General features: G+C 52.6%; 1 protein-coding gene across 3 annotated transcripts in view; it reads right to left on the bottom strand.

The window, feature by feature from the left end:
- Nucleotides 1–18,186, bottom strand: part of PPP2R5D (protein phosphatase 2 regulatory subunit B'delta) — a 37,321-nt gene extending 19,135 nt beyond the window's left edge. For 2 of the 3 annotated variants that reach the window (XM_064164663.1, XM_064164665.1), the window contains exons 1-8: nt 18,104–18,186; nt 17,071–17,178; nt 8,971–9,196; nt 5,844–6,043; nt 4,813–4,923; nt 2,168–2,260; nt 629–759; nt 227–286 (exon numbers count right to left, since the gene is read on the bottom strand). In XM_064164663.1, coding sequence (XP_064020733.1) covers nt 227–286; nt 629–759; nt 2,168–2,260; nt 4,813–4,923; nt 5,844–6,043; nt 8,971–9,196; nt 17,071–17,178; nt 18,104–18,130 — 956 coding nt within the window. In that variant the 5' untranslated portion in view covers nt 18,131–18,186. Of the gene's footprint in view, nt 1–226; nt 287–628; nt 760–2,167; nt 2,261–4,812; nt 4,924–5,843; nt 6,044–8,970; nt 9,197–13,574; nt 13,865–17,070; nt 17,179–18,103 lie in introns of those variants that run through there. The other variant, XM_064164664.1, reaches the window with a different exon arrangement.
- Nucleotides 18,187–26,340: the final 8,154 nt, after the last annotated feature.

Raw genomic sequence — 26,340 nt, 5'->3', positions numbered from 1 at the left:
TTTTAGGTAGTTGAAAAGACTGAGAAGGTGTCACCTCAGTGGGAGGGGAGAAGGCTACCCACTGCACTTGTCCTCAGGCTGGAGAGCACTTTCACCATGTGCTTTGTCAAACTGAGATCTTCTGGAAGAGGTAGCTCCTGCAAGAACTGCTGAAGGAGGGCACTACTAGCTCCTGAACTGGGAGGTCTCACTGTGGGCCCTCTGGGAACTGTGGAAGTGTCCTTACCTTCCCAGGATCTCCAGCAGCTCTGCAATCCCATTGTGGTGCTCTGTTTCATAGATGAACCTAAAGAGAAGAAGAGGTCATTGCCAAATGCTAGATACAATTTGGTAAGCAAAATTAAGGAGAGCCCCTGGAGATGGGGACAACAGGGCAAGGTGTAAGATAGAATCAGATAAATTCATGGCCCCAAGGTGAGCTAAAGCTTGCAGGTCCCAATATTTTCTCTGTGCACTGAAGACAGCACCACCACATCCTCACTGCTCTTAAGCGTGAGTGAATGCTGTCCCTGACAAAGCAGTGTGATGTAACTGAGCCACTTAGCAAACTGCAGCCTAGTGCCCCAAATTCATCTCACTGGATTGTCCCACTCCCTCACCAGGCCAGTGGCACCAAGGAGTATCTCACCTGTAAAAGATGTTGTTGATCTGCCTCCTCACATATGCTCTCAGGCCCAGGAACTTCCCATAGATCCTGTGCAGAATAGTCTTTAGGAAGTCTCGTTCTCTGGGGTCTTCACTGTCAAACAGATCCAGCAGCTGTGGAGAAAGACAATCAAGTCACTGACTCCATACTGACTGGTGGGGACTGGTGGGCTCCATACTGACGCTGGGCACTGCTTCTGCTTGGCAGAAGAGGGCCTTTTGAGTGCAGTGATGCATTCAGCACCCTGAGCACAGCAGTTGCTTTCCTGATTCATGCAGCCTCCAATTCACAAGCTAGAACCATCAGCACTTTTTTTTGTGTTCAGAAGCACAGTGAAGGCCTGCACACTCTACAGGCTGTGTCCTTGGATTTCCTCTGCAAGGCCCCCACTGCTCCTCTCCAGCAGTACAAAGACAAATAAGTTGCAGGGATACAACCTGTACATGCTCTTGCCCTGCACAGACAACTCACAGAATCATAGGAAGAGAGCTCCAACATCATCCAGTCCAACCTAGCACCCAGCCCTGTCCAGTCAACCAGACCATGGCACTAAGTGCCTCAGCCAGGCTTGGCTTGAACACCTTCAGGAACAGCAACTCCACCACCTCCCTGGGCAGCCCATTCCAATGGCAATCACTCTCTCTGACAACAACTTCCTCCTAACATCCAGCCTAGACCTCCCCTGGCACAACTTGAGGCTGTGTCCCCTTGTTCTGTTGCTGGGTGCCTGGCAGAAGAGCCCAACCCCACCTGGCTACAGCTTCCCTTCAGGTAGTTGTAGACAGCAATGTGCTCTGCCCTGAGCCTCCTCTTCTGCAGGCTGCACACCCCCAGCTCCCTCAGCCTCTCCTCACAGGGCTGTGCTCCAGGCCCCTCACCAGCTTCATTGCCCTTCTCCAGCCATGTTTCAGCACCTCAACATCTCTCTTGAACTGATGAGCCCAGAACTGGACACAGCACTCAAGGTGTGGCCTGAGCAGTGCTGAGCACAGGGGCAGAATCACCTTCCTTGTCCTGCTGGCCACACTGCTCCTGAGCCAGCCCAGGATGCCATTGGCTCTCCTGGCCACCTGGGCACACAATTGTGGCTGCTCATTCAAAACTAGACGAGGGAAAAAAGAAGCCCCACATCAAACACTTGCTGACTGGACTATGAGTGTAAGACTTTGACCAAGATCATAGAATCACAGAATGGTCTGGGTTGGAAGGGACCTCCATCTAGTCCAACACCCTTTGCAGTGAGCAGGGGCATCCTCAACTACAGCAGGTTGCCTAGATCATAGTTGAGACTAACCTTGGATATCTCTCCAGGGATGGGGCTCCCTGGGCAACCTGTTGCAGTGCTCAGCCACCCTCGTGGTAAAGAACTTGTTCCTACCTTCCAATCTATTTCTCTTCTCTAGTCCGAGACCACTGCCCCTCGCTCTATCACTATAGGCCTTTGTAAAAAGTCTCTCTCCAAAGTCTGCTGCATGTCCCTCACAAAGGCAGTGCACAGTGGCAGGTGCAATGCTTACTTACAGACAGTACAAACTTCTGGTCGATGTATTTCTTGGCTACATTTGGTTGAAAGTCAGGTGACTCCAGGAACCGGAGGAAGAACTCATACACCAGCTAGGAAAGGAGAAAGAGAAATGGCTTAGAAACCTTCCCCATGCTCTCATCACTGTTTACTTCAGATTTTAAATGTCTTCCTTCTCTTTAAGGATTCAGGGAAAGGCTGGGAAGCCTGAATGGGAGGACAGAAAACACAGGAACCTGTGTTTCTCCACCCAGTTAAATCAACACAGTTGCCCTTGCTCTGATGGGCATCAAGAAGGTGGTACATAGAATGGTCTAGGTTAGAAGGGACCTCAAGGATCATCCAGCTCCAATCTCCTGCTGTAGGCAGGGGCACCTCCCACTGGAACAGGTTGCTCAAGGCCTCATCCAACCTGGCCTTAAACACCTCCAGGGAGGCAGCAGCCACAACCTCCCTGGGCAACCTGTGCCAGTGTCTCACCACCCTCACTGGAGAGAACTTCCTCTTAACATCCAGTGTAAATCTCCCCTCTGCCACTTTAAACCCATTCCCCCTCATCTTGTCAACAGTCCCTCCCCAGCCTTCCTGTAGGTCCCCTTCAGATACTGCAAGGCCACTATAAGGTCTTCTCAAATCCTTCTCTTCTCCAGGCTGCACAGCTCCAACTCTCTCAGCCTGTCCTCATAGCAGAGCTGGCTGCAGCCTTCTGAGCATCTTCGTGGCCTCCTCTGGACTGGCTCAAACAGTTCCATGTCCCTCTTGTGTTGGGGCTCCGGAACTGCACACAGTGCTCCAGGTGGGGTCTGAGGAGAGCAGATCTTACTGCCTCAGGTCCCATCAAAGACAAGAGCCACCTATTCAGATGAAGACACTAGGCCTGGGAAACTCTTTTCCCATCACCGGCCCACATCTCAACAGAAAATAGAAGCCTTAAGAGGAGAAGGCAAAGGCTCAGGCATCACTGGAAGCCCTTAAGACACACCAAGGAAGATCAGAAAAGCAGAGGGATGGAATAGATCCCTGCAAAACACAGTGTCCTCTGCCTGCTGGAGACTGACTTGGACTCGTCCCACTTGGACAACAAAAGGCAGCTTGTTTTAAGAGGGCTGTCAGTGCTGAGACATCAGTTTCTGATCTTTCTGTCCTCCTGTAGGGATGAGTCCATTCCAGGGCTGTCTAGTGCTTCTGAGTGGCCACTAGCCCAAGCATGTCATCCCAAAGGCTGGAGATAAAGGAGCTATGGTGTCACCCATTCACAGACAGGGCCCAGCTGCCCAGGCCAACAGCACAGAAAAACTGTAATGATGGCCAGAAAGCTCAGCAGACACTTGCCACAAACCCACACAAGCTGCTCCTGACCTAACTCTGGCTTCAAACACTCCCAGCTACATGGTGGTGCTGATGCCACCACACCACTTCTAATGGCACTTAGATCTCTGCATCAACTGCAGCAAGGAGAAGTGATCAACCACTGCTGCAGAACCGCAGCCTATCTCCTCTCTGTATTTTCTGTTTCACTCTGCAGTGCCTGGTTCTTGTTCTGCCTTCGTCTGCTTCACCCTGCACAACTGCCTGGGTAGCCACCAGAAGCTCCTCTCGTGACCTCCACTAAGATATGCTCACTGTTGCTTTCACAACCCTTTTCAACCAGCTTGCCCTACAGTCCATTTCCCAGGACACACAGCCAAATGAAAAGATCCTTGGCTTGCCCCCCCTCTTCTCCTCTCTTCAGTCCCTCATCTCTTCTGGTAAAACCTTTCCTCCCAATTAATGCAACTGAATTACATCCAGCATGCAAGAGACATATCAGCAGGTGCCAGTATAGGCTTTGCTTTGGCACCAGGCAGTCCTCTTCCTCCACAGAATCCCAGAATGCATCAGGTTGAAAGAGACCTCAAAGATCATCCAGTTCGACCCAGCACTAAGCATCAGGTCTACACACTCCAATGACAGTGACTCCACCACTCCCTGGGCAGACCATTCCAGTGTCTAAGAACCCTTTTAGTGATGAAATATTTCCTAGCATCCAACTTGAACCTCCTCTGGCACAGCTTGAAATCATTTTCTCTGGTCCTGTCACTTGACACCAAGAAGAGGCTGCCCCCTCCTCACTCAAACCTCCCTTCAGGTAGTTGTAGAGAGCAATGAGGTCTCCCCTCAGCCTCCTCTTCTCCAGACTGAACAACCCCAGCTCCCTCAGATGCTCCTCGAAGGCCATGTGCTCCAGGCCCTTTACCAGCCTTGTTGCCTCCATGTGCCTCCCGGGCAGCTGGGCAAGAAGAGGAGCACTGAAGCAGGCAGGGGTGGTGCCCCGCAGATGATAAGGGCTCCTTCAGGAGGGACAAGAACACAGATGGCAATTTCTTCTGACAAAGACAGTATGACACAACTCCCTCACTTCCAGCCTACCTCAGGGCCACACGGGACTACAGCCACCTGCAGGTGAAAGCTGCACACAGCCATTGCCTCTATTGCCCACGAGACACGTGGAAAGCAGGCTTGGTCCCTCCCTGTCCCCACACCGACAACCCCTGGCAGGCTTGGAGAGCAGCCAGTGGCAGGGCTGCCAAGCTCCAGCACAACACGGGCCCCTTGACTTCCCAGACGTGAAGTCATCAGATCTACATCCCTCTCTCCTCCTCACCTGAAGGTGTGGCCAGGCAGCTTCTAGCGTAGGCTCATCTTCCTCAGGGTCAAACTCCGCGCCTGTGGGGTTGGATGATGGTGGAAGTGTCCGGAAGAGGTTCACTGAAAACTAAACCATAGAATGATCTGAGCTGGAAGGGACCTCCAAAGGTTAGCTAGCCCAACCCCCTCTGCAGTTAGCAGGGGCATCCTCAACTAGATTAGATTGCCCAAGCCTCAACTACCTCCCTGGGCAACCTGTTCCAGTGTTCCACTACCCTCATGGCAAAAGAACTTATTCCTAACATCCAGTCTAAATCTACTCTTCCCTACTTTGAAACCACTGCTCCTCATCCTGTCACTGCAGGCCCTTGTAAACAGTCTCTCTCCATTCTTCTTGTAGGCCCTTCAGGTATTGGGAGACCACTATTAGTTCTCCCCAGAGCCTTCTCTTCTCCAGGTTGAACAATCCCAGCTCCCTCAGCCTGTCCTCTACAGTAGAGGTGCTCCAACCCCCTTATCATTTTTGTGGCACTGCTCCATCAAGTCCATGTCCTTTGTGTATTGAGGGCTCCAGATCTAGATGCAATACACCAGGTAAGATCTCACCAGAGCAGAATTGTTTTGGTTGGAAGAGACCTCCAAGATCATTGAGTCCAACCTTAAATGAGTGAAAAGGTGCATGACTGACATTCCTGCACTTTATGACCTTCCTCCCTGCAGCAAATCCTTTCCTGCAGAGCACCACATTGAGATTTTTCCATAGCTGTGCCTACAAACTGATTTCTCCCTAGAGGCTGTAGAGTTACAGACTGCAGAGGAACTCCATGAGTACAGTCTGTGCCAGAGGTAAGCTCTCCCACCTCTCCCTACAGCATGCACTGTCACAGCCTACTCTTCTTCTCTTACAGGAGCAGGCAAGCAATGAGGAGGGGAGGGGTAGGACTGGGATCACACTCCTCCCTGACAAATGCCTGTTGCTCACCATGCCTCTGAACAGTTCCTATTTCTTTGCAACACAAGCATGTACTGGCCCCATCCATGGCTTACCATGATAACAGCTTCAGGATAGATGGCCTCAGTGACAACATCCCGGTTGTGTGTGATGTATTCCACCATCTCGTTGAGACCTGCTCGTTTCACCTCCTTGAACTTCAGGTCACTGAGAGGGTCAGAGATGAAGTCAAAAAGCACACAGCATTGCCGCAGCTTCTGGATGAAAAGCTCTTCTCGTTCATGTGGAGGAGCATCTGTTAGAGAAAGCAGGGATCTGTGTCCTTGGAGATACCCAGCACACCTTCCTGATTTGCCCAGGTACTGGTGTGGTTTGCTCCCTGTCCTGCATTCCCCCTCCCCCATCACACTTCCCCCTGACCTGGTAGGAAAACAGGGAGAGAAGCATAAAATTGTTTTGGTTGAAAAAGACCTCTAAGATCATTGAGTCCAATTGTCAACCTAACACCACCATGGCCACTAAACTACGTCCCACAGTGCCACATCCCTGTTTCTTGCACACCTCCAGGGACAGTGACTCCACAACCTCCTTGGGCAGCCTGTTCCAATGCCTGACCACTCTTGGTGAAGAGATTTTTTCTACTCTCCAACCTAAACCTCCCCTGGCCACTTCCTCTTATTCTATCACCTGATACTAGAGAGGCTAACCCAGAAGAGACGCTCAACTGGCACAGGTCCTGTGTTAGCATCATTCTGTCTGGCATACAGCCACTGGAAACTACCCAGTATTAGGGCCAAACTTAGCTCTTTCTTGCAGAACAGCTGGTGCAGCTGCAAGGCAGTCACCCTTCCTAAACAATGACCTGTTCTGGTGAGCTGCATCATAGAATCATAGAGTCAACCAGGTTGGAAGAGACCTCCAAGATCATCCAGTCCAACCTATCCCCCAGCCCTATCCAGTCAACTAGACCATGGCACTGAGTGACTCATCCAGTCTTTGCTTGAAGACAACAGGTCTGGCTGAGTGACTGGTAGACACTTGCTCCTTGCCCACACTTAAGTCGTGTTTAATCCCACCATTATGCAGACTAACCTACAGTGCTAGCCCTAATGTGGACAAGTTCAATAGCACAGCAGTAATATGTGACAGAAACATCAGGAGGAAGAAGAGGAGGCAGCTTGGTCCTCTCCCAAGAAAAGTGGCTGTAGGAACCAAAAGCAGTCTGCACTAAGATCTCTGCATTTCAACACTTTCCTCCCAACGTGCTGAAGACTGTGAGAATCCTAAGTATATCACAGAGTGACAGTGGCTGGAAGGGACCTTTGCAGGTCTTTGGGTCCAAACACCTTGCCAAGGCAGGTTCACCTAAAGAAGGCCATACAGGAACACATTCAAGTGGGTTTTAAATGTCCCTGGAGATGGAGACCACCACCTATCTGAGCAGCCTCTCCAGCGCTCTGACATCCTTAAATTAAGGAAGTTCCCCTTCACATTTAGATGAAACTTCTGTTCAACTTTGTGCCTCTTGCCCCTTGTCCTGTCACTGGGCACCACTGAAAGAGAGCCTGGTCCCATCCTGCTGACACTCACCCTTTCAGTATTTCTGAGCTTTGATGAGATTCTCCCCTCAGCCTTCCCTTTTCCAGACCAGAAAGACACAATTCTCTCAGTCTTTCCCACAAGAGTTTAAACTGGAAGAGGGGAGATTCAAACTAGATGTTAGGAAAAGGTTCTTTCCAGTGAGGGTGGTGAGACACTGGAGCTGGTTGCCCAGGGAGGTTGTGGATGCTCCCTCCCTGGAGGTGTTCAAGGCCAGGTTGGATGAGACCTCGAGCAACCTCTTGCAGTGGGAGGTGTCCCTGCCTATGACAGGGGCATGGAACTAGATGATCCTTGAGGTCCCTTCCAACTTAAACCATTCTGTGATTCCATGATTCTAAGAGAGATGCTCCAGTGACCTCAGCATCTCTGTAGCACTTTTCTGTATCCTCTTCAGCAGCTCCTTGCCCTTCTCAAACTGGGGAGCCCAAAACTGGATGCAGTATTCCAAATGTGGCTTCATGAGAGCAGAGTAGAGGAGGAGAAGAATATCCCTCAATCTGCTGGCCACGCTATTCTTGATGCATCCCAGGATGGCACTGACAAGGGCACATTGCTAGCTCATGCTCATTCTGTTGTCCACCAGCACTCCCAGGACCCTTTCCTCAGAGCTGCTCTCCAACAGATCAGCCTCAGCTGATATACAGGGTTGTTCTTCCCCAGGGGCAGGACTCTACACTTGACCTTGCTGAATTTCGTTTGGTTTCTCCCTGCCCAGCTATCCAGCATGTCCAGGTCATGCTGAACAGCAGTGCAGCCTGGTGGGGTGCCAGCCACTCCCCCAGTTTGGTATTGTTACAGATACACACACACATATATATTAATAAGCATGAAAGTTTACACAGAATCAGAGGATGTTAGGGGTTGGAAGGGACCTCAAAAGCTCATCCAGTCCAATTCCCCTGCCAGAGCAGGATTACCTCTACCAGATCACAGAGGAACACATCCAGGCAGGTCTCGAATATCTCCAGAGAGATATTCAATACATATTCTCCACAATCCCCCTGTGCAGCCTGTGCCAGGGCTCTGTCACCCTCACAGGGAATAAAATCCTCCTCATGTTTACATGAAATTTCCTATGCCTCAACTTCCACCCATTGCCCCTTGTCCTGTCACTGGGCATCACTCAGCAGAGCCTGGCTCCAGCCTCCTGGCACTCACCCTGCACACATTGCATTAATGAGGTCACCTCTCAGTCTCCTCCTCCTCAAACTAAACAGACACAGCTCACTCAGTGTCGCCTCCTAAGGAAGATGTTCAAATCAGTTCAAATGACAAGTGAAGTCCTGAAGTTGTCACTGAGTATTCTCCTTCTCTTTTGGGCTATCAGTTCACAGAATCACAGAACGGTTTGGGTTGGAAAGGAGCTAAAAAGGTCATGTGGTCCAACCCCCTCCACAGCAAGCAGGGACATCTTCAACTAGACCAGCTTGCTCAGAGCCCTGTCTCAAACCAGCTGCCAAGCCAAGCAGCTTTCCCAGAGCCAACCCTGCCGTGCTGTAGCCAGAAGGTTAGCAGGACGCTACCAGGCTCACTTTGGGAAGAGCCCTTACGCCACCACACTCTGCCTCAGACAAGGTGCAGCTCATGATGCAGGTCACTCTCAGCCCACAGCTGCTTTACCTTTAAGGGCTGGGAGCTTCTGCAGTTCCCGGTTTTTGCTGAGGTTGAAGCGGGAGGAGCTGTGCCTCCGCTCCTTCTTCACAATCTGGGGTCCCCCTGAGTACTTGATCTTGTTCAGCTGGGTTGGGGGGGGAGCACTGTTACTGGGCCGCTTATTTGAAGTTGGCGGCTGTTGCTGCTGCTGCTGCTGCTGCTGTGGCTGTGGCTGCTGCTGAGGCTGCTGGGCCTGAAGAGAGAAAAGAAAGTAGAACAATTCACAAGCTTTTATCTATGGATCTCACAGTCAGACACCTCCAAGCATCTTCTTGGGCTGAAGAAACCAGGCATGCTTTTCACAAGCTTTTATCTATGGATCTCACAGTCAGACACCTCCAAGCATCCTCCTGGACCAAGAAACCAGGCATGCTTTTCACTATTGCACTTGCAATTTACCCACCCCTGCAGGGCTCTAGACCTGTTGGCTGCATCTGCAGCAAACCTTCAAAGTGAAAATCAGTTTCACTCCTGTGAGCTACAGAACTTGTAGAATTGTTTCAGGTGGGGAAGACCTCCGAGATCAAGTCCAACCATCAACCTAACACCACCATAGCCATTAAACTATGTCCCACAGTGCCATGCCCATGCACTTCTTGAACACCTCCAGGGACAGTGACTCCACCACGTCCCTGGGCAGCCTGTTCCAATGCCTGACTACTCTTACAGGAAAGAAATTTTTCCTGGTATCCAACCTAAACTTCTCCTGGCACAATTTCAGGCCATTTCCTCATGTTCTATCTCCTGATACTAGGAAGAAGAGCTCAACCTCCACCTAAGCTGCCACAAAGACATGATAGCCTCTTGGCTGCTAGAGATAATGGAACCAAAGCCACGTCTTGCAACTAGTTACAAGAGTCTGTTGACACAAAAACCCAGGAGTCTTTCACAGTTCAAAAAGAACTGCCTCCAATTACAGCAGTCTGCACAACACCCAGCAAACATGGAAGTTGTTTCCTTGTCCTTGTGTGGAGAATCACCTGGGAAAAAGCAAGGCAGTGTTGGAGGACAGAGCAGGTGTGACAGCCCTGCAAAGACAACGGTGAAGATCACTTAAAATCATTGCTGCATCCATAGCTGCTTGTCTAGGAACCACACAGGCCATACCCAAATTTGTGTCTCACAGCTGTTGGTTTACATAACCCATCCTGGGTGCTTCCTCCATCCTCACCTTGTCTCTGCCTCACTGATCTCTGGTCTTCTCTTGTAGACTTGATTGTCCACATCACCCCTTTCAGCCACACAGAGTCACAGAATGTTAGGGTTTGGAAGGGACCTCCTGAGATCTGAGCCCAACTGCCCTGCCAAAGCAGGATTACCTGGAGCAGGCCACACAGGAATGCATCCAGACAGGTCTTGAGAGTCTCTGGAGAAGCAGACTCCACAGCCTCTCTGGGCAGCCTGGTTCAGTGCCCCATCTCCCTAACAGCCTAAGCTTTTCCTCACGTTGAGGTGGAACTTTCTGTGTTCCAGTTTGTATCCACTGCCCCTGGTTCTACCACAAGACACCACTGAAAAGAGAGTAGTACCTTCTTCAGATACTCAGATCAGTAAACACTGATCTGATCTCCTCAGCCTTCTCTTTCCCAGACTAAACAGCCCCAAGTCTCTCAGCCTTTCCACATCAGACAGACATTTCAGTCCCTTCACCATCTTCACAACCCTCTGTTGGACTCCCTCTAATACATCCATGTCCCTCTTGAACTGGGAAGCCCAGAACTGGACACAAAATTGGTCTCACCAGGGCAGAGCAGAGGGAAAGGGGAGCCTCTTTCAACTTGCAGGTCATACTCCTCTTAACATCCCCACACTTTCCTCTGCCACTCTCTACACTTCATGCTTGTTAAAGAGCACTTACAGAGGCACTTTCTGATGTTTAGCAGGTGACCAGCAACTCAAGCCAGTGTTTGCTCAGCTCAGCTTTGTTCTGATCTTGCTGAGACTCTCTGCTGGTTCAAGTTCCACTTGAGCCATAATGGCTCAACAACCACACTGACCCAGCTCTTGGAAGACTTACTATGGAAGAGGGCAACGTCTTACCAGCAAGCCTGTAGGAAAGGGCTCAGCTGGAGAGAGCACTCAGCCTGCTCTGGCTCTGCTCTGTGAGCCCAGCAACTTTCCCTTCCTCAGCTCTGCTGCCTCCTTGCTGCTGGTACACAAAGCCAAGGAGCTGCAGGGTGAACCTGTTTAGAACAAACCAGGCACTGCACAGAGGGTAGAAAGCAGAGATGGGTGAAATCCTTGGATGTCAACCTCCCCTTCCTCCATAGACTCCCAGCTGTCACAAACAGCATGGTGGTACAAAAGCAAACCCTCTCACAATAGCGACCAGCAAGACTTTGAGGGAAAGCACCAGCAGTGCAGAAGCTCATTAGTGCTTTCCTCCAAATGAGATATGGTCAGGTTCTTCCTGTGAGGAGCAGCTGAGCTGCAATTTACCCTGCACAGCCCTTACTGAGTCCTGATGGTTTCCAAAGAGGTGCGGCACAGCACCAGTCTGCAAGAGTTATTGGACCCACAGCATGTGGGGAGGCAGCAAGGTACAAAGAGGGAAAGCTGCCTGCATGGATATTCTGCTCTGCAGACTGGGATATGTAGAGCAAATGCAAAGGCTCCCTGTGAAAACCAGTGCCTAAAACAAAGCATCAATTGTTTTGCCAAGCCATTACTTAAAATTGAAAACATTTTGGTTCTGATCTGGCTCTGCTTGAAGGAAATCTTAAGTGGTTCTGATTCAAACTCAGATCCAAGCCAAGGCTGGGGGAGAAAAGAAGATTTTAAGTCTCTTCATTTTAGATGTTATCTGTTTCCTTTCATGGATCAGCACTGCCCCACAATGAGAGGAGGAAGCGTGATGAGCTTGTGATGAAAACAGCTGTGACTGCCAGACAAAGCAGGCCTAGATTATTAACTGGAGGCAACTTATCCTCAACAGTGGTCTCTCCTCACTTAAGTCAGGCTGAATTCCTCCTGGCAGCTTTCCAAGAGTGACAAGTTCATTCCTCATCCTGAATATTTGGGCACCTAGGCTGCTTTCCAGGTGCTTCTGGGAAGTCAAGTCCTAGAATCATAGAATCAACCAGGTTGGAAGAGACCTCCAAGATCATCCAGTCCAACCTAGCACCCAGCCCTGTCCAATTAACCAGACTATGGCACTAAGTGCCCCAGCCAGGTTTTGCCTGAACACCTCCAGGGATGGTGACTCCACCACAGCAGCCCACGGCAGCCCATTCCAATGCCAATCACTTCCTCCTGACATCCAGCCTAGACCTTCCCTGACACAACTTGAGACTGTGTCCCCCTGTTCTGGTGCTGCTTGCCTGAGAGAAGAGCCCAACCCCACCTGGCTACAGCCTTCCTTCAGGTAGATGTAGACAGCAATGAGCTCTGCCCTGAGCCTTCTCTTCTGCAAGCTGCACACCCCCAGCTCTCTCAGCCTCTCCTCACAGGGCTGTGCTCCAGGCACCTCACCAGCTCTGCATCACACTCTGTCCACAGGCAAGACCACCAAAATCTGAATGCTGAGCCACCACGAAGAAAAGATGGGACAGACAGAAATGATGTATTGGTGGCCTCACAAGTTACACTGAGGGAAGCAGGACACATGGATCCCCCTGTCTGATAAGACATTCCCACCCACACAGGAAACATCACAAATGTTCTGAGCGTGCTGTATCACGCAGCCACACTGCCTGGCATCTGGCACCAAGGGGTCTGGAAAAGTCCTTGCCACCAGCTTCTACAGTCAACAGCTGGCATGAAGAAGGAAAAAAATACAGCCCCAAGTTTAGCTGCTGGTTATTCAAGAAACAGGCATGCAGATGCAAAAATCACACAATCCAATCTGCTAATTTGATGGGGGGGGCAGATATTCTCTTATGCAGCAGTGCTCAGAGGGTTTTAGGATGGACTGCCTCTATATGGATTTTCTGACATCATCCTCAATACTTGCTTTCAGGAGGCGCTTCCTGTGGCAGGCCTGCTTTCCTTTTGCCTCCAACACCTCCAGTCCTGGAGACAGGAATCACAAGAGGCTTAAGTTTCCTAACAGCTCCTCTGAAGTTTCCATTCCTGAGGATACAGCAGAATGCTAAAACTGAAAGGTTTTTTCGTTACTGCACAGGTATCAACCTGTTCTCCTGATAGCAACACCAGCTGGACACTCCATGGCTGCAGGCACACATCTACCTGATAAAGCCAGGCCCCTTCCTGACAGGCAGGGTTATGCTGCCTGTGCTGAAGTGACTGGAGAACAGCACAAAGCTGTGGCAGACCCACTTCCTTGCCACGGTGGTGAAGCCACTTGTGCCAAAAGACTGGGCCAGCCCCAGTTGCAACCACCTTCAAACCTCCCCAAGCACAGGTTCCCTGTCTTCACAGCAGCTCCCACCGGTTTCCATCACCTCTTTATCCTGCTAGGAACTTGCCTGCACATGTCAATGAGCCCCAGGCCACGGGCTTGCTCTGTGTCATCTCTCCTCACCCCAGGCTCCCAGGGACAGACACCCGTCCCCATCCACCCGGAGCTGTGACAGCTTCTCCTCTGCATTCCTACCCGTGGATGACCTCACCTCTGCAGGCACTCCTACCGCGGCTGGATACATCGCCACTCGGAAACCGGTCTGCTTCTCTGGTCCCTCGAGCATCTCCTGCTTACTAAGCTTCTCAGCCCAGATCTGCTCGCAGCTCCTCCTCCTCCTCAGATGACTCTTCCTTTCCCATCCCTCAAGTCGGTACCTGCTCTCTTTGTCTGCTGTTACACAGCTTCCCTATTAAAATAAAGCTCTCTGCCTCCCAAGTAACATCAACACACTGCCTCTCTCCGAACAATGAGCCCCAGGTACTGCAGCAACAAGACCCATGGAGATAGCTGCGAAACACGTCATGCAGCAGCTCCGCGGAACGCGGCACCCTTTCCCAGGGCTGCAAGTCTCATCAGCGAGGCTCCGAGCTGCCCTTCAGGCTGCAGAGCAACTCCTCTCTCCTTTTTACTGCTGCTAATCCCTGCTCCCACTTCCAGGTCATTAACTCTCTTCCCCACCCAGCTGCCTCTCCCAGTCTTTCTGGCCAGAAGGAGTAACTCTTTCTCGTCCTCTCATTCAGTGCTGAATCACACACACACAAGATCATACTGCCAGCATTTCTCTTTTTTCTCCTGAAACAGCCACATGAAAATTCCCTTCATTCATATCTTCACCATGTTCTGGAGGGGATGAACTAAACAAACCTTCTACTTCCCTTTCTTCATGCTCCTGTTTTATCCCACTGCTCCTTGTCCTTCCCTGAACAAACTGCCCTCGCCCACCCCCCTCTGCCAAAGCCAAGGGCTAGCCAACCTCTGCTGGTTCTTCACCTCCGATAACTTCACCTTAAAATGGACATCTAAACCAGGGCTGCAATAGCCCTGTATTTACAAGGGAACTCAAACACTTGCTTTTCCTTGTGGGGATATGTCTGCTTTTGGACCTATCTTTCTTTCCAGATCAGCTCCAGCAAAAGCTCCTTTACTGCAGCAGAGAACAAAGCACTATGCTTAAGGGTTTCTGGACTGACTCCTACCCTCTTCATCTCCCTCCGCAAAGATCCCCATAGGAGGTCCTTGTCTGCTGCACTTGCTCAGATCTGTCAAATCAGAGCTGCTCTTCAAAGAGCTTTACTCATTCCACCAGCCAGACAACCTGCCCACAAAACAAGTCACAACTTTATGGTACAAGGATAAATTAGGGCTGAGTTTTTCCCCATGCTCTTTGGAGCATGGTGTTGTGAGAATGCAGTGCATACCAGAAGAGGGATGCCCAAATGCTTCTCTCCTGCTGCAATCTAACAAAAAGAAAGGGAATTCTCTTTGGTGCACACAACTTATAGCCTAGAAAAGGCAACAAATCAACCATAACTTCATGGAAGAATTTACAGGGCACAGAACTCTCACAACAACAGCTAGCAGAGGCACCTAGGTTAGGATCAGCTCATCAATCCCACCAAGCAACAGCACTCCCGGTGTTTCCCAAGTCAAACCATCTCCTGCTTCTGACACAATGAAGCAGTCTCACTCCCAGCACAGGTTACCTAATTTCTTGTGGTCCCCCAATGTGAAAGTCAAAATACCTTTCTGTTCTTCCTGAAGAGCAGGAAAATTGCACTCAAGCCAGTATACATTTCTTCTGGTCAAGCAAAGAGCTCTCTTCCATTCTGCAGCAGAGCAGTTCAGGGACAGGAAAGCACCAAGAGAAAGCAAACTTCACCACAAACTCAACAGGAAAAGAGATCTGCGGCAGTGCAGACTGCAGAGGTGTCTTCTTTCTACTCTGCTCTCTGTTCCTATGATCAAAGGAGGCTGAGCCTTCCATCTTAAAGAAGGGCTGGATTTTGTTTGGAATATGAGGAAGTGGCTGGGAATGTTTTGTGGGAGGGAAAGTTAGACAAATGACTTCTAAGTTTCTTCTGCACTCAGGCACAACCAGACATTATGTGCCACTTCAGGTCACAGAAGGAAGCTTGTAGCCTGCACTGTTCTTCCTTTCTTACTGCACCAGTTGTAACCGGGAGAGCAGTGCCACCGCCCACGGCTGACCTTGATGGGGACCATTAGAGTGCTCTGCTTTGATGGCCATCCCTCACCTTCATGTTACCACAGAATTGTTTTGATTGGAAGAGACCTTTAGGATTATCAAGTCCAACCTAGGAAAGCTGAAGCACTGCAAGCACTGAAAGGTTGAAGCATGAAAGACCCAGGCTCTCATTCCTCTTCCCAGAGCTGTGAACTCAGCAGACCAAGAATACTAAGTCACCAAAAGGTAAGCCTGACCCCGTGATGCCAAGGCAGGAGTTTGCTCATGTCCTTTGAGTTTGTAGACAGCTCTCCCAGCAAGCTGTTTCCAGCTGTACGCATGAAAGAAAACAGGCAGAACCCAAAACCAGGATGAACTATAAAAAGAGGACCTACAAAACTTCTACAAAGCATATAAATTTGGGTTTGGAGTTCTTGCTGGCCACATAACAGGTTAGGGAGGGGTACAGGCCAGCCCATGAAATTGAGTGGCTTGTTGTAGGAATATTTTCTAAGGCTTTACAATCCATGCTTTGAAAAAGACTCAAAAATAACCTTATTTTGACTATGATTACCCCACTGAACTACATTTCTTCCTAAGGTCTTAGAACCTTACCCAAATCCTTCAAATTACAAGTGCAACATGTTCCAGACAAGACTCAAGCACGCAGACACTTAGGGACACAAAAGCAGCACAGTCAAAGTGCAGTGTTAAAGCACACACACACACAATTCCTTGGACACAGGTAACTTTTTGAACCAAGCCTCCAAATCCACAGCCACGCTGAGAGCTGGACAAACTCAGACCTGCCAGGAAAGTTCCAGTTTACCTAAATTTTTGCTGATTCTAAGCACAGTTGATCATATTATCACATTCTGCTGAGGCCAGTCGAACACATCCAGCTTGGTAATGTCAACAGTGAAGAGTGAAAGAGACTGAGCACAAGACTGTGCCTTCTTCTGAGTAATGTGATCAGCAACAAGGCTGTTCCAAAGGAAAACCGTTTGACCTCTGGCAGTTCACCTTTACTCTTTCAGGTGTTCTATCCATTACTTCCTAGTCCCACTCCTCTAGGAAACACCTCAGATGTTCCTTTTTTATTGCTTCTCACTCCTTTCCCACTCATAAACAACGTGACAGGAGTGCTCTGAAAGGAGCAAGAAAACTGCTCCCATCTGTCAGGCTTCCTCACTGATAACAGTGGCTTTTCCCTCACTCCAGCCCAACTCTGTGAGCAGCACTCACCAGCAGCTTTCTGCCAAAACTGCTCTTGCAGGGCTGGAGGGTATGAGACTCATTCTGTCTTTTCCATAGTCACTGTTCCCTTTAGTCAACCTTCAAGAGGAAGTAACTTTGTCTTTAACTTTAGTCTTTGCTACCATCTTCTCCTATTCCTTAAGATGCTGATGACAGACATTATTTGGCAAAGCAGCACGAAGTAGCTAGAATGGAAGATGCTAATTGCTCCTCAGAGATGAGTTGCACATGCACACTGCTGTATCCAAGGTGAAAGCCTTACCTCTTCCGAATTCTCCACCCCACCATCCTTCCCGCTACTGCTACTGCTGCTGCTGCTGCTGCTGCTGCTGCCAGGCTTTGTCGTGCTTTTGGTAGACTTCGGAGACTCCTGAAAAGGGCAGAATGTGTCCAGAGAAAATGTCACCTTGTGCAGAGCTCAGTTGTGCAGGATCACAGACTTGTCCCTCCTCCACCCCTGCAATCAGCCCTGCTGCGGGCGGTAGCTCCCAGACCTTTTCCCCTGAGAAGGATGGCATGAGCCGGGGAGCACTCCCTGGCAGAGGGCAACCGCGGCAGGGACAGGGCATAAGCAGAAGCAAGTAAGTGCCGGCACGGCCCATCCCGGTCCCTAAAGGCTGACCCCGGCCAGACACGTCCGGGGGTGACAGAGCCCTGCTCCCACCCTGCCTGTGCCAGCGCCTTGCCCAGCTCATGGTCCCGCTGCTGCCCACTGCGGGCTCTGCTACCCACAGAGCCGGCGGGCACAGGGCAACGGCAGTGGACTGGGGCCACCCCGGGCAGGGCCGGGGCACACAGCAGGGCATGGGACAGATATCCCTGGCCGCACCGCCGTTGTCCAGGCCAGGGAGGAGCCGTACCGCCCCCACGGGAGGCATAACTGGGGGCAAGAGAGGCGGCCGTGCCTCGCAGCCCCGCCACCTCCCGCAGCGCGGAGCGAGGCAGGTCGCAGCCTCTGCTCAGCACCAGCACCGAGGCAGGCACTGGAGGCGGCGGCCGCAGCCTCCGGTGCCCTGCAGCCCGGGACCGGCGCTGGCTCCGGGGCGCCTGGGACCGGCTGCGCCCCCCCGCCCGCGCGCGCCCCCGCCGCGCCCCTGCGCCACGCGCCCCGCCCGCGCGCCCCCGCCCCTGCCGGCCGCAGCCCGCGCGCGCTCCCGCCCCGAGGGGGCCGCGCCGAGGAAAGGCCGCGCCGGGGAGCGCTGCGGGGGCGGGGGGCCGGTTTACCGGGGCCGCGCCTGGGTCGCACAAGGGCATCCCCGGCGACGCGCGCCTGCCCGCCCGCCTGCCCGCCGCACCTTCTCCTTCTTCAGCTTGTAGGGCATGGTGAGCGCCGGGCCCCAGCCGCTCCGCGCCCGCCGCCACCGCCGCCGCCTGAGCCCGGGCCCGGCCGCAGCGCGCTGCTCCCATTGGGCCAGCCCTAGCGGTCTGCCTAGCAACAGCCTCCGCCACCGCCGCGCGGCCGTGACGCAAAGCCGCGGATTTTTCTCATTGGCGGCGCCGCGCTCCGGTGCCGGGCACGGCCCGGGGGCGGGGCAGGGCTGCGGCCGAGGGGCTCTTCCGGGGCAGCGCCGCCCGCTTCGGCTCCTTGCGACGGGGCTCGGTCGCGGCTTGGTGCGGCGGCTCGGTGCGGCGGCTCGGAGGCGCTGGTGTCCATGCCCGGGGGTTCTCCCGCGCAGGGAAACGGCTCTGAGGACGCGCAAGCGGAGGGCAGATCTCCACGGGAGCCCCGGCGTTGGGGCCGCTGCTGCGTGCCCGTGGCTGTCGGGGGTCAGGGGTGATAGTGGCGACAGTGGCTAGGGTCCTCCTCATGCTGCGTCCCTCATCGCCTGTGAGGGAAGGGCTTGAGCAGCATGAGCTGGCCCCAGGGACAGCGCCCCGCCTTTGTAGGACAGGTGGTTGGTGGCGCTCCGAGGCACAGCTTTGGGGAGGCTGCTGCTGGAAATAACGGTGCCAGCGTAAGGGGGAGGGGGGGGGGGGGGGGATGAAAAAGCGTGAGAGGAAGCACTGCAAGGCGCAGAACGTTCAGAGCAGTGCCCCTGCTGATAACGGAGAAGGCTGTTCCTGGCCTGTGGGTCTCTCTGTGCTTCCTCGTTCGCGTAGCACAAGTTGGACAGCTCGTTGGCAGATGGCCCGGCATCCTTGCAGTAGGAGGACAGCCTCTAACAGCCGGTAAACATTGCCGTCAACCTGATGTTGAACACGGGGGAAAGCAACCAGTGGGCAGCAAGCTGTCCTCAAGTTCATGGACTTGAACCGAGCAGGATCTGCTAGCAAATGGCCACTCTGTTAGTGCACGTGGTGCCTAGAGAGCCGAAGGTCAGTCCAAAATGTGCTTCAGATGGTGGCTGCTGACCTGTTGCAATAGGTGCAGGAGCTCCCGTTCACTTCAGCCAAGCTGGCAGTAAAGATCACTCTGACTTTCAACCAGGTGAAGCTTTTCTCTGCAGCCCGTGTTCTGGTGTGCACTCTGGATGTGTTGCTGGGAAATCTGTAATGGGTCCTTGGTCCTCACAGCTACTCTTTGACAGGATGGGATTTGGCATATCAGTGCCCAGAAGAAAGGGCATTGGGCTGTGCCAAGTGCTCTGCACATGGGAAGAGGGAGGAGAAATCCTCTGAGACCATTATAAAAGATCAGTCCAGCAGCTGCTGCTTGAGAGCCCTTGGCACAGGAGATTCCCCAGAAACAGAATGAGGCCCTAATTATTGTTGTCCCTCTCCCATGTCATGCATGAGTGATCCTGGCCAGAGCACTGGCACAACTGTCTGTGTGCCTGCAAGCAGTGCGAGCAGGTAGACTTGACTGGAGAGTTTATAGCTATCATCATTCACTCTCTTAAGCTGTCACACTGAGCTCTGCACTGGCTTTACTTGGAGTTCCTCTGATGACTGGTCCCAAAGGAGCAGCTTCACCGAGCTGATGTTTGGCCCCTGAATTTCAACCAGAGCCAAGCAGCTGGTGTTTGGGCCTTATTTTCCTGAACTTGCCAGCAGAGAAGTTGCATCCCACTGCCACAGCAGCTGCCTTTTTCAGCAGGAGCCCTGCACACCAAGGGCAAGCACACAAGCAGCGAGGTCCTCCTGAGGCCGGTCTCAGCTTCCAGCCGTGACGACTGCGCTTGCCCAGAGCAGGGAGTGCTGCAAAGGGCCAAACTAGCTTTCCAGGCTTGGCAAAGAGTTCTAACAGGTTTCACCCAAAAAGCCCTTTGCTGCCACCTGCCTGGCCTGTCAGCCCAGGACACTTCAGCGTCCGTCTCTGCATTCCTCCGACTGGGGCTGCTGGCAGCATTGCCTCCACACCCGGAGCTGGAGACCCACTCCCAGGTGCCATCTCCATAGCAGGAGCATGACAGAGGGGACTGTGATGGCTTCAGTTCTCGGCCCAGGCCGGGCAGTGAGAGGGTTTTACTGTTGTACCCTCTCTCTGTGTTGGGGAGCACAAGTTGGGAGACCTCAAGTCTTTGGCTGCTGCTCCTTCAGGGGCTCTTCTAGGTCATCTCAGGTATTTGACCTTCCAGCTGGGAGGCTGCTAGTGGTTCTGGAGGGCTCAGAGAATGTCTCTTAGAAATGACTGGCCAGCTGCTGCTGCAAAGTGCAGGAGAGGAGGGACTTTGTCTGCTCCAGTCCACTGTGCTGTGCAGCCATCTCAGCTGCCCTCCCTGTCACCCCACCTCAGCGGGGTTGGTTATTGGCAGGAGGGTTGCTGCTCTCAGTGCTCAATGGTCCTTGGCATAAGCAGCGTGAGCAACAGTGGGGGGAACAGCCAGTGGAGGTTGAGGGGTGCCAAAGCAGCATAGAAGTCTGAAGGCACCTGGTTCCAGATGGGGTTAACCCAGCCTTGCTTGACACACCCACTCCCACCCCAAGCTGAGACTTTCCACTGCTGCAGAAGATGGGCTTCCAGCCGGGGCTGCTGCTGCCTCGTGGTGACTGTGGAGAGGTGCATGGGGCTACAGCCCCCACTCTATGGCACAAGGAAGCCAGCAAGGTCACAGAATTAACCAGGCTGCAGAAGACTTATAGGAACATCGAGTCCAACCTATCACATAACCCTTCTAATTAACTAAACCATGGCACTAAGTGCCTCATCCAGCCTCCTTTTGAACATCTCCAGGAATGGTGATTCCACCACATGCAGCCCATTCCAATGCCAATCAGTCTTTCCATGAAGAATTTCTCCCTAACATCCAGCCTAAACCTGCCCTGGCACAGTTTGAGGCTTTGTCACTGGGTGCCTGGGAGAAGAGACCAACTCCATTTGGCTACAGCCTCCCTTAAGGAAGCTGCAGACAGCAATGAGGTCTCCCTTGAGCCTCCTCTTCTCCAGGCTGCACACCCCCAGCTCCCTCAGCCTGTCCTCACAGGGCTGTGCTCCAGGCCCCTCACCAGCTTTGCTGCCCTGCTCTGGGCATGTTCAAGTACCTCAACATCTTTCTTAAACTGAGGGGTGCAGAACTGGATAGGGTGTGGCCTAACGGGCACTGAGTACAGAGGCAGAAGGACTTACCTGATCCTGCTGGCCACACTATTCCTGATACAGGCCAGGATGCCATGGGCCTTCTTGGCCACCTGGGCACACTGCTGGCTCATCTTCAGTCAGCTGCCAACCAGTACTCCCATGTCCCTCTCTGCCTGGCTGCTCTCAGCCACTTTGTCCCCAGCCTGCAGCGCTGCATGGGGTTGTTGTAGCCAAAGTGCAGAACCCTTCACTTGGCCTTGTTAAAACTCATGGCACTGGACTGTGCCCATCTATCCAGCCTGTCCAGAGCCCTCTGCAGAGGCCTCCTGCCCTCTAACAGATCCACACATGCTCTCAACTTGGTGCTGTCTGCAAACCTACTGGTGGAGGACTCAATCCCCTCATCCAGATCCTCAGTGAAGATATTAAACAGGACTGGGCCCAGCACTCATCCCTGGGGCACACCACTGGTGACAGCTTCCAGCTGGATGTGGCTCCATTCAGCACCACTCTCTGTGCTCAGCTCTCCAGCCAGTTCTGAACCCAGCACAGAGTGCCCCTGTCCAAGCCAAGGGCTGCCAGCTTGGCCAGGAGTTTGCTGTGGCAGACAGTGTCAAAGGCCTTGCTGGAGACCAGGTGGACTACATCCACAGCCTGGCCCATGCCCACCAGGTGGGTCACCTGGTCATGAAAAGAGATCAAGTTGGTCAAGCAGGACCTGCCCCTCCTAAATCCATGCTGGCTGGGTCTGATCCCCAGGCCATCCTGCAGGTACTGTGTGATGGCACTCAGGATGATCTGCTCCATTGTCTTGCCTGGCACTGGGGTCAGGCTGACAGGTCTGGAATTTCCTGGGTCTTCCTTCCGACCCCTCTTGTGGATGGGCACCACATTGGCCAGCTCCCAGTCTTCAGACACTTCTCCAGAGAGCCAGGACGGCTGATAAATGATGGAGAGCAGCTTGGCCAGCTCAGCTGCCAGCTCTCTCAGCACCCTAGCATGGATCCCATCTGGTGCTACAGACTTGTGAGGATCCAAGAGGCTCAACAAGTCCCTAACTTGGTCATCAAGGAAGGTGCTGGAGGAAGACCACAGGAACCTACTGCCTCATGTGATGCAAGCAGAGTGGGCAAGAGGTAGTGGAGGGGCCCCTGAACATCATGAAATGCTGTGATGCAGGAGTGGGGGGAGCATTAGAGGGTCACTGGGGCATCAGAGGCAAAGGGGGAGCTGAGGGAGCACCCTCTGGGGAGAGCTTCATGGTCTCAGTGGGACAGGGAGTGGTTGGGAAAGTAGGGGGGCATTGGGAGCAGCAGGGGGCAGCGAGCAGGGCATTCAGAGAGGGCAGGGAGTTACTTGCGGTGGCAGGTCCGGGAGGCTGGCAGTCGTGGTGGACGCTTCGTGGGGAGCTGCCAGGTGCCGGAGGAGTATTGGTAGCCAAGAGGGGAGCTGCAAGGGTGCAAGACAAAGGGGGACCTGAGGGGGGCAGGCCTGTCCCATGTCAAACCCCTGCCGTCTACAGGTCTCGAAGGGCTTGTGCCACAAGCACCTCACCACGCTGTACCACGGCGTGGAGATGAGGACGGGCTTCTTACCTCCTCATCTAACTGTCCACCGTGAGGAGCATCCTGAGGCCAAGCAGGGCTCTGGTTCTCCCAGCTGCTTCTCACTGTAGCTGTCGTCCACCGATGGGCGAGCTATAGGGCCACAGTCTCTGGCAGCACGGGACGGAGCAGCAGGGGCTCTGCAGGGCTCTGGCTGTGGTGCACAGAGGATCTCTTACCCCAGCCCAGGCAATGAAGGGACTCGGGAGGTTGGTCTCCTCTCCCAGGCAACCAGCAACAGAGCAAGGGGACACAGTTTTGTGCTGGGGGACATCTAGGCTGGCTGTTAGGAGGAAGTTGTTGGCAGAGAGAGTGATTGGCATTGGAATAGGCTGCCCAGGGAGGTGGTGGAGTCACCGTGCCTGGAGGTGTTGAAGCAAAGCCTGGATGAGGCACTTAGTGCCATGGTCTGGTTGATTGGACAGGGCTGGGTGCTAGGTTGGACTGGCTGAGCTTGGAGGTCTCTTCCAACCTGGCTGTTTCTATCCTGTTCTGTCCTATTCTATTCTCTCTCTGCCTCCACACCCTCCACCTGCCACACTACATCCTTACCTACTCTTCCTCCACATGGCCACCTGTCCCATAGCTCCCAGGGTAGCCTCTAGCTCCTCATCTACCCCCAGCTTCCTCCATAGGCCCTGACCTTCCCCCACTGACAGCTGCCATCTGCCTCTACCTGCCCCCAGCATGTGCTGCCTCTCTCCTGCGAGGACTTGAAGCCAGAAAATTATCTGGATGGCAAGAAGGTCTCCATCTCCAGCTTGTTCAGGAGTATCCAGGATTACTTGTTCCAGCACTTTTCAAGGGATCAGTGCTGGCCTGTAGCTCCTTGTATCCTGTTTGCCCTCCTGGAAGGCAGCAGTGACACTTGCTTTCTGCCAGTCCCCAGGAACCTCTCCCCAGGGCTGTAATTAAACAGGTGAAGCCTCAGAGGGACTTCAGCCACCTCCCTCAAGCACTCTAGCAGCATCCCATCTGTTCTCAGGGGCTTGTGTCTGTCCTGTTTGAATGTTCCCCAAACCTGTTCTTCCTCACCCCAGGCACTCTCTTTGGCCTCAGTGGCTGTGGTTCCTGAAGGCAGCAAAGTTTCAAGGTCATGACTGTCATACTTTTAGCATGGGTGCCTGGAGTTAACTCTTCTCACGTACAGGACTTTTCACATCCCTTTGTTGGGGATGAGATGATGGAGATGGCTTCAATCAGCTGTGTTTGTACTGTCATCTAGGAAGACCACGGGGTAGCAGGCAGGGAGTTGTGCTGACTTAGGAACATCAGCACGTGGCACTTCTCTGAGCCATTAAGGAGCACTGTGTGATGGACCTTTCCAAAGCTTGTTCTGCCCCTAGTAACCTGGATTTTCATGGCTTCAGAAAGTCAACACGAAATAACAGCCCCACAGACCTCTCTGTCTGAAATCTCCATCATTTCCTCTGCATGGCCCAACCTGAGGACAGCGGAGTCAGCAAAGTGAAAAAGCTCAAGGTGCTGAGCTGCTAAGGCAGCAGCTGGAGGAGCACTCCGGGCAGTCCTGTGCTGCCCATCAGGCACAAACGCACACCACCAGCTTCAGCTACAGAATTTGCGCCGCCACTGGTGCCTCGGGGGTTTGTAGCATCAGTGCTGACAGAGGAGAGCAGCTTGAGGAACAAAAAGCTGTTCTCCTAGCAGGCTTCTCCGCGTTTCCTGAGGTACTGCTGCTTTCCTCGGCAGGGTGCAGTCTCTGCTCTGTCCTGAGTCATCTCTCCTTGGCTTTTGCCCTCCTTTCAGCACCTCTTCAAAGAAGGTAGCTCTGTGCTTTTCTGATTTCTCTGCTGCTTTAAATATCCCTCTGCTCCCCAGACACTTCTCTCCCAGTCCCGGCTTTTTGTGCTTCCTTTGGTGTCTCTTGCTGTGGATTCTGTCTTTTGGGGAGGCATGGTTGAGGCCATCCACAGCCAAACACAGCTCTCTTCACTTCTCTTCATGTTACTTAGGATCTGTGCTCACTTGCTGTGCTTTGATTTCCGTCTGTGTTCCTCATCTCCAGGCCAGATGAATTCATGTGTAACTGCCTCTGGAGAATACAGAGGGAAGAGATTGCCATCAGTGCAGCCCAGCAGGCTCTGACCCATGGCCTGTCTCCAGACCTCTTCCAGATGATTCCAGACATACAGGAACCCTATGGGACATGTCCTTGCCCATAGGGATAGTTTCCATTGTTGCTCTACCATAATCTTCATGCCTTGAGCTAAGAAATCTCAAACTCTTTCCCAACCTTTACTCTGACTGGATTTTCCTGTTCTTCCTGTACATGCTGTCTTTGTAGAACCACATGGAGTTACTGGCTGCTAAGAGATCCATTGGCAGCACATTCCCTATGCTGTTTTGCATTGTTCAGATGAAGTATTTGGTGACCACAGACGGTAGAATTTCACCCTGGTTTGCCTATAACAGCAGCAGTACTGCACGCAGTGGGCCCTTGCCTCAGCAAACTCCTGCCAAGTCCACCAGAATTCAGCCATGGCATTTGGGGGCTAGTCTAGACTTCAGAATGGATGCTAGGGACTGTGTCACAGAATCACAGAATGGCTCGAGTTGGAAGGCATCTTAAAGGTCTTCTAGTTCCAACCCCCCTGCCATGGGCAGGGACACTTTCCACTAGATCGAGTTGCTCAAAGCCTCATCTAGTCTGGTTTTAAATGCTCCTAAGGATGAGGTGTTCACAATTTCCCTGGGCAACCTGTTCCAGTGTCTCGCTGCTCTCACAGGAAAGAACTTCTTCCTGATGTCTAATCTAAATCTACCCTGCCCTAGTTTAAAACGTTTATGCCTTATCTTATCCCTACAGTCCCTTCTAAACAATCCCTTGTTGCAGAGGAGTTTGTCTGGGTTTTGGGGGGATGAAATATGAGGCCGAATTTTAAAGAGTTTAAAAGATTTAATATTATATGCACTAGGAATCCCCCTTCCCCAGACTTATCTGCAGCTACCCCACACAAGTTCTTTGTTTGCAGTTTCGAGATTATATTACAGAATGTCTGTGTATAACAAATTAGAAATCTAGCAAAGGTTTGAAAGGATTTAGGAAGAGAGCCTGTGGCTCCAAAGTGTCACCGGTAGAGATTATTCTGGCTTAGATCAAGTTCGTCAGTTACTCACTGGCCAGAGTCAGTTTGAAGGTCCCAAATATCGTGGATTGGAACAATTCAGGGGTTATCAGGGCGCACTGTCTGAGCTTCCATGGGTACGAGCCAAGCTGGGCATTGGGCCGTCCCGAGGCTGGCCAAACATGGGTCGGGGCACTGACGAGTCGATCAGTATGATCAGTGCAGTGCGATGCAGTGCGGTGCAGTGCAGTGTGGTGCGATGCGATGCAGTGCGGTGCGATGCAGTGCGGTGCGGTGCGGTGCAGTGAGGTGCGGTGCGGTCAGTGCGGTGCGATGCGATGCAGTGCGATGCGATGCGATGCAGTGCGGTGCGGTGCGGTGCA

Source organism: Pogoniulus pusillus, chromosome 25 (genome assembly GCF_015220805.1).
Source record: "Pogoniulus pusillus isolate bPogPus1 chromosome 25, bPogPus1.pri, whole genome shotgun sequence".
NCBI classification, from domain to species: Eukaryota; Metazoa; Chordata; class Aves; order Piciformes; family Lybiidae; genus Pogoniulus; species Pogoniulus pusillus.
The sequence above is the reverse complement of the archived record's forward strand: the minus strand, read 5'-3'. Positions and strand labels throughout refer to the sequence as shown.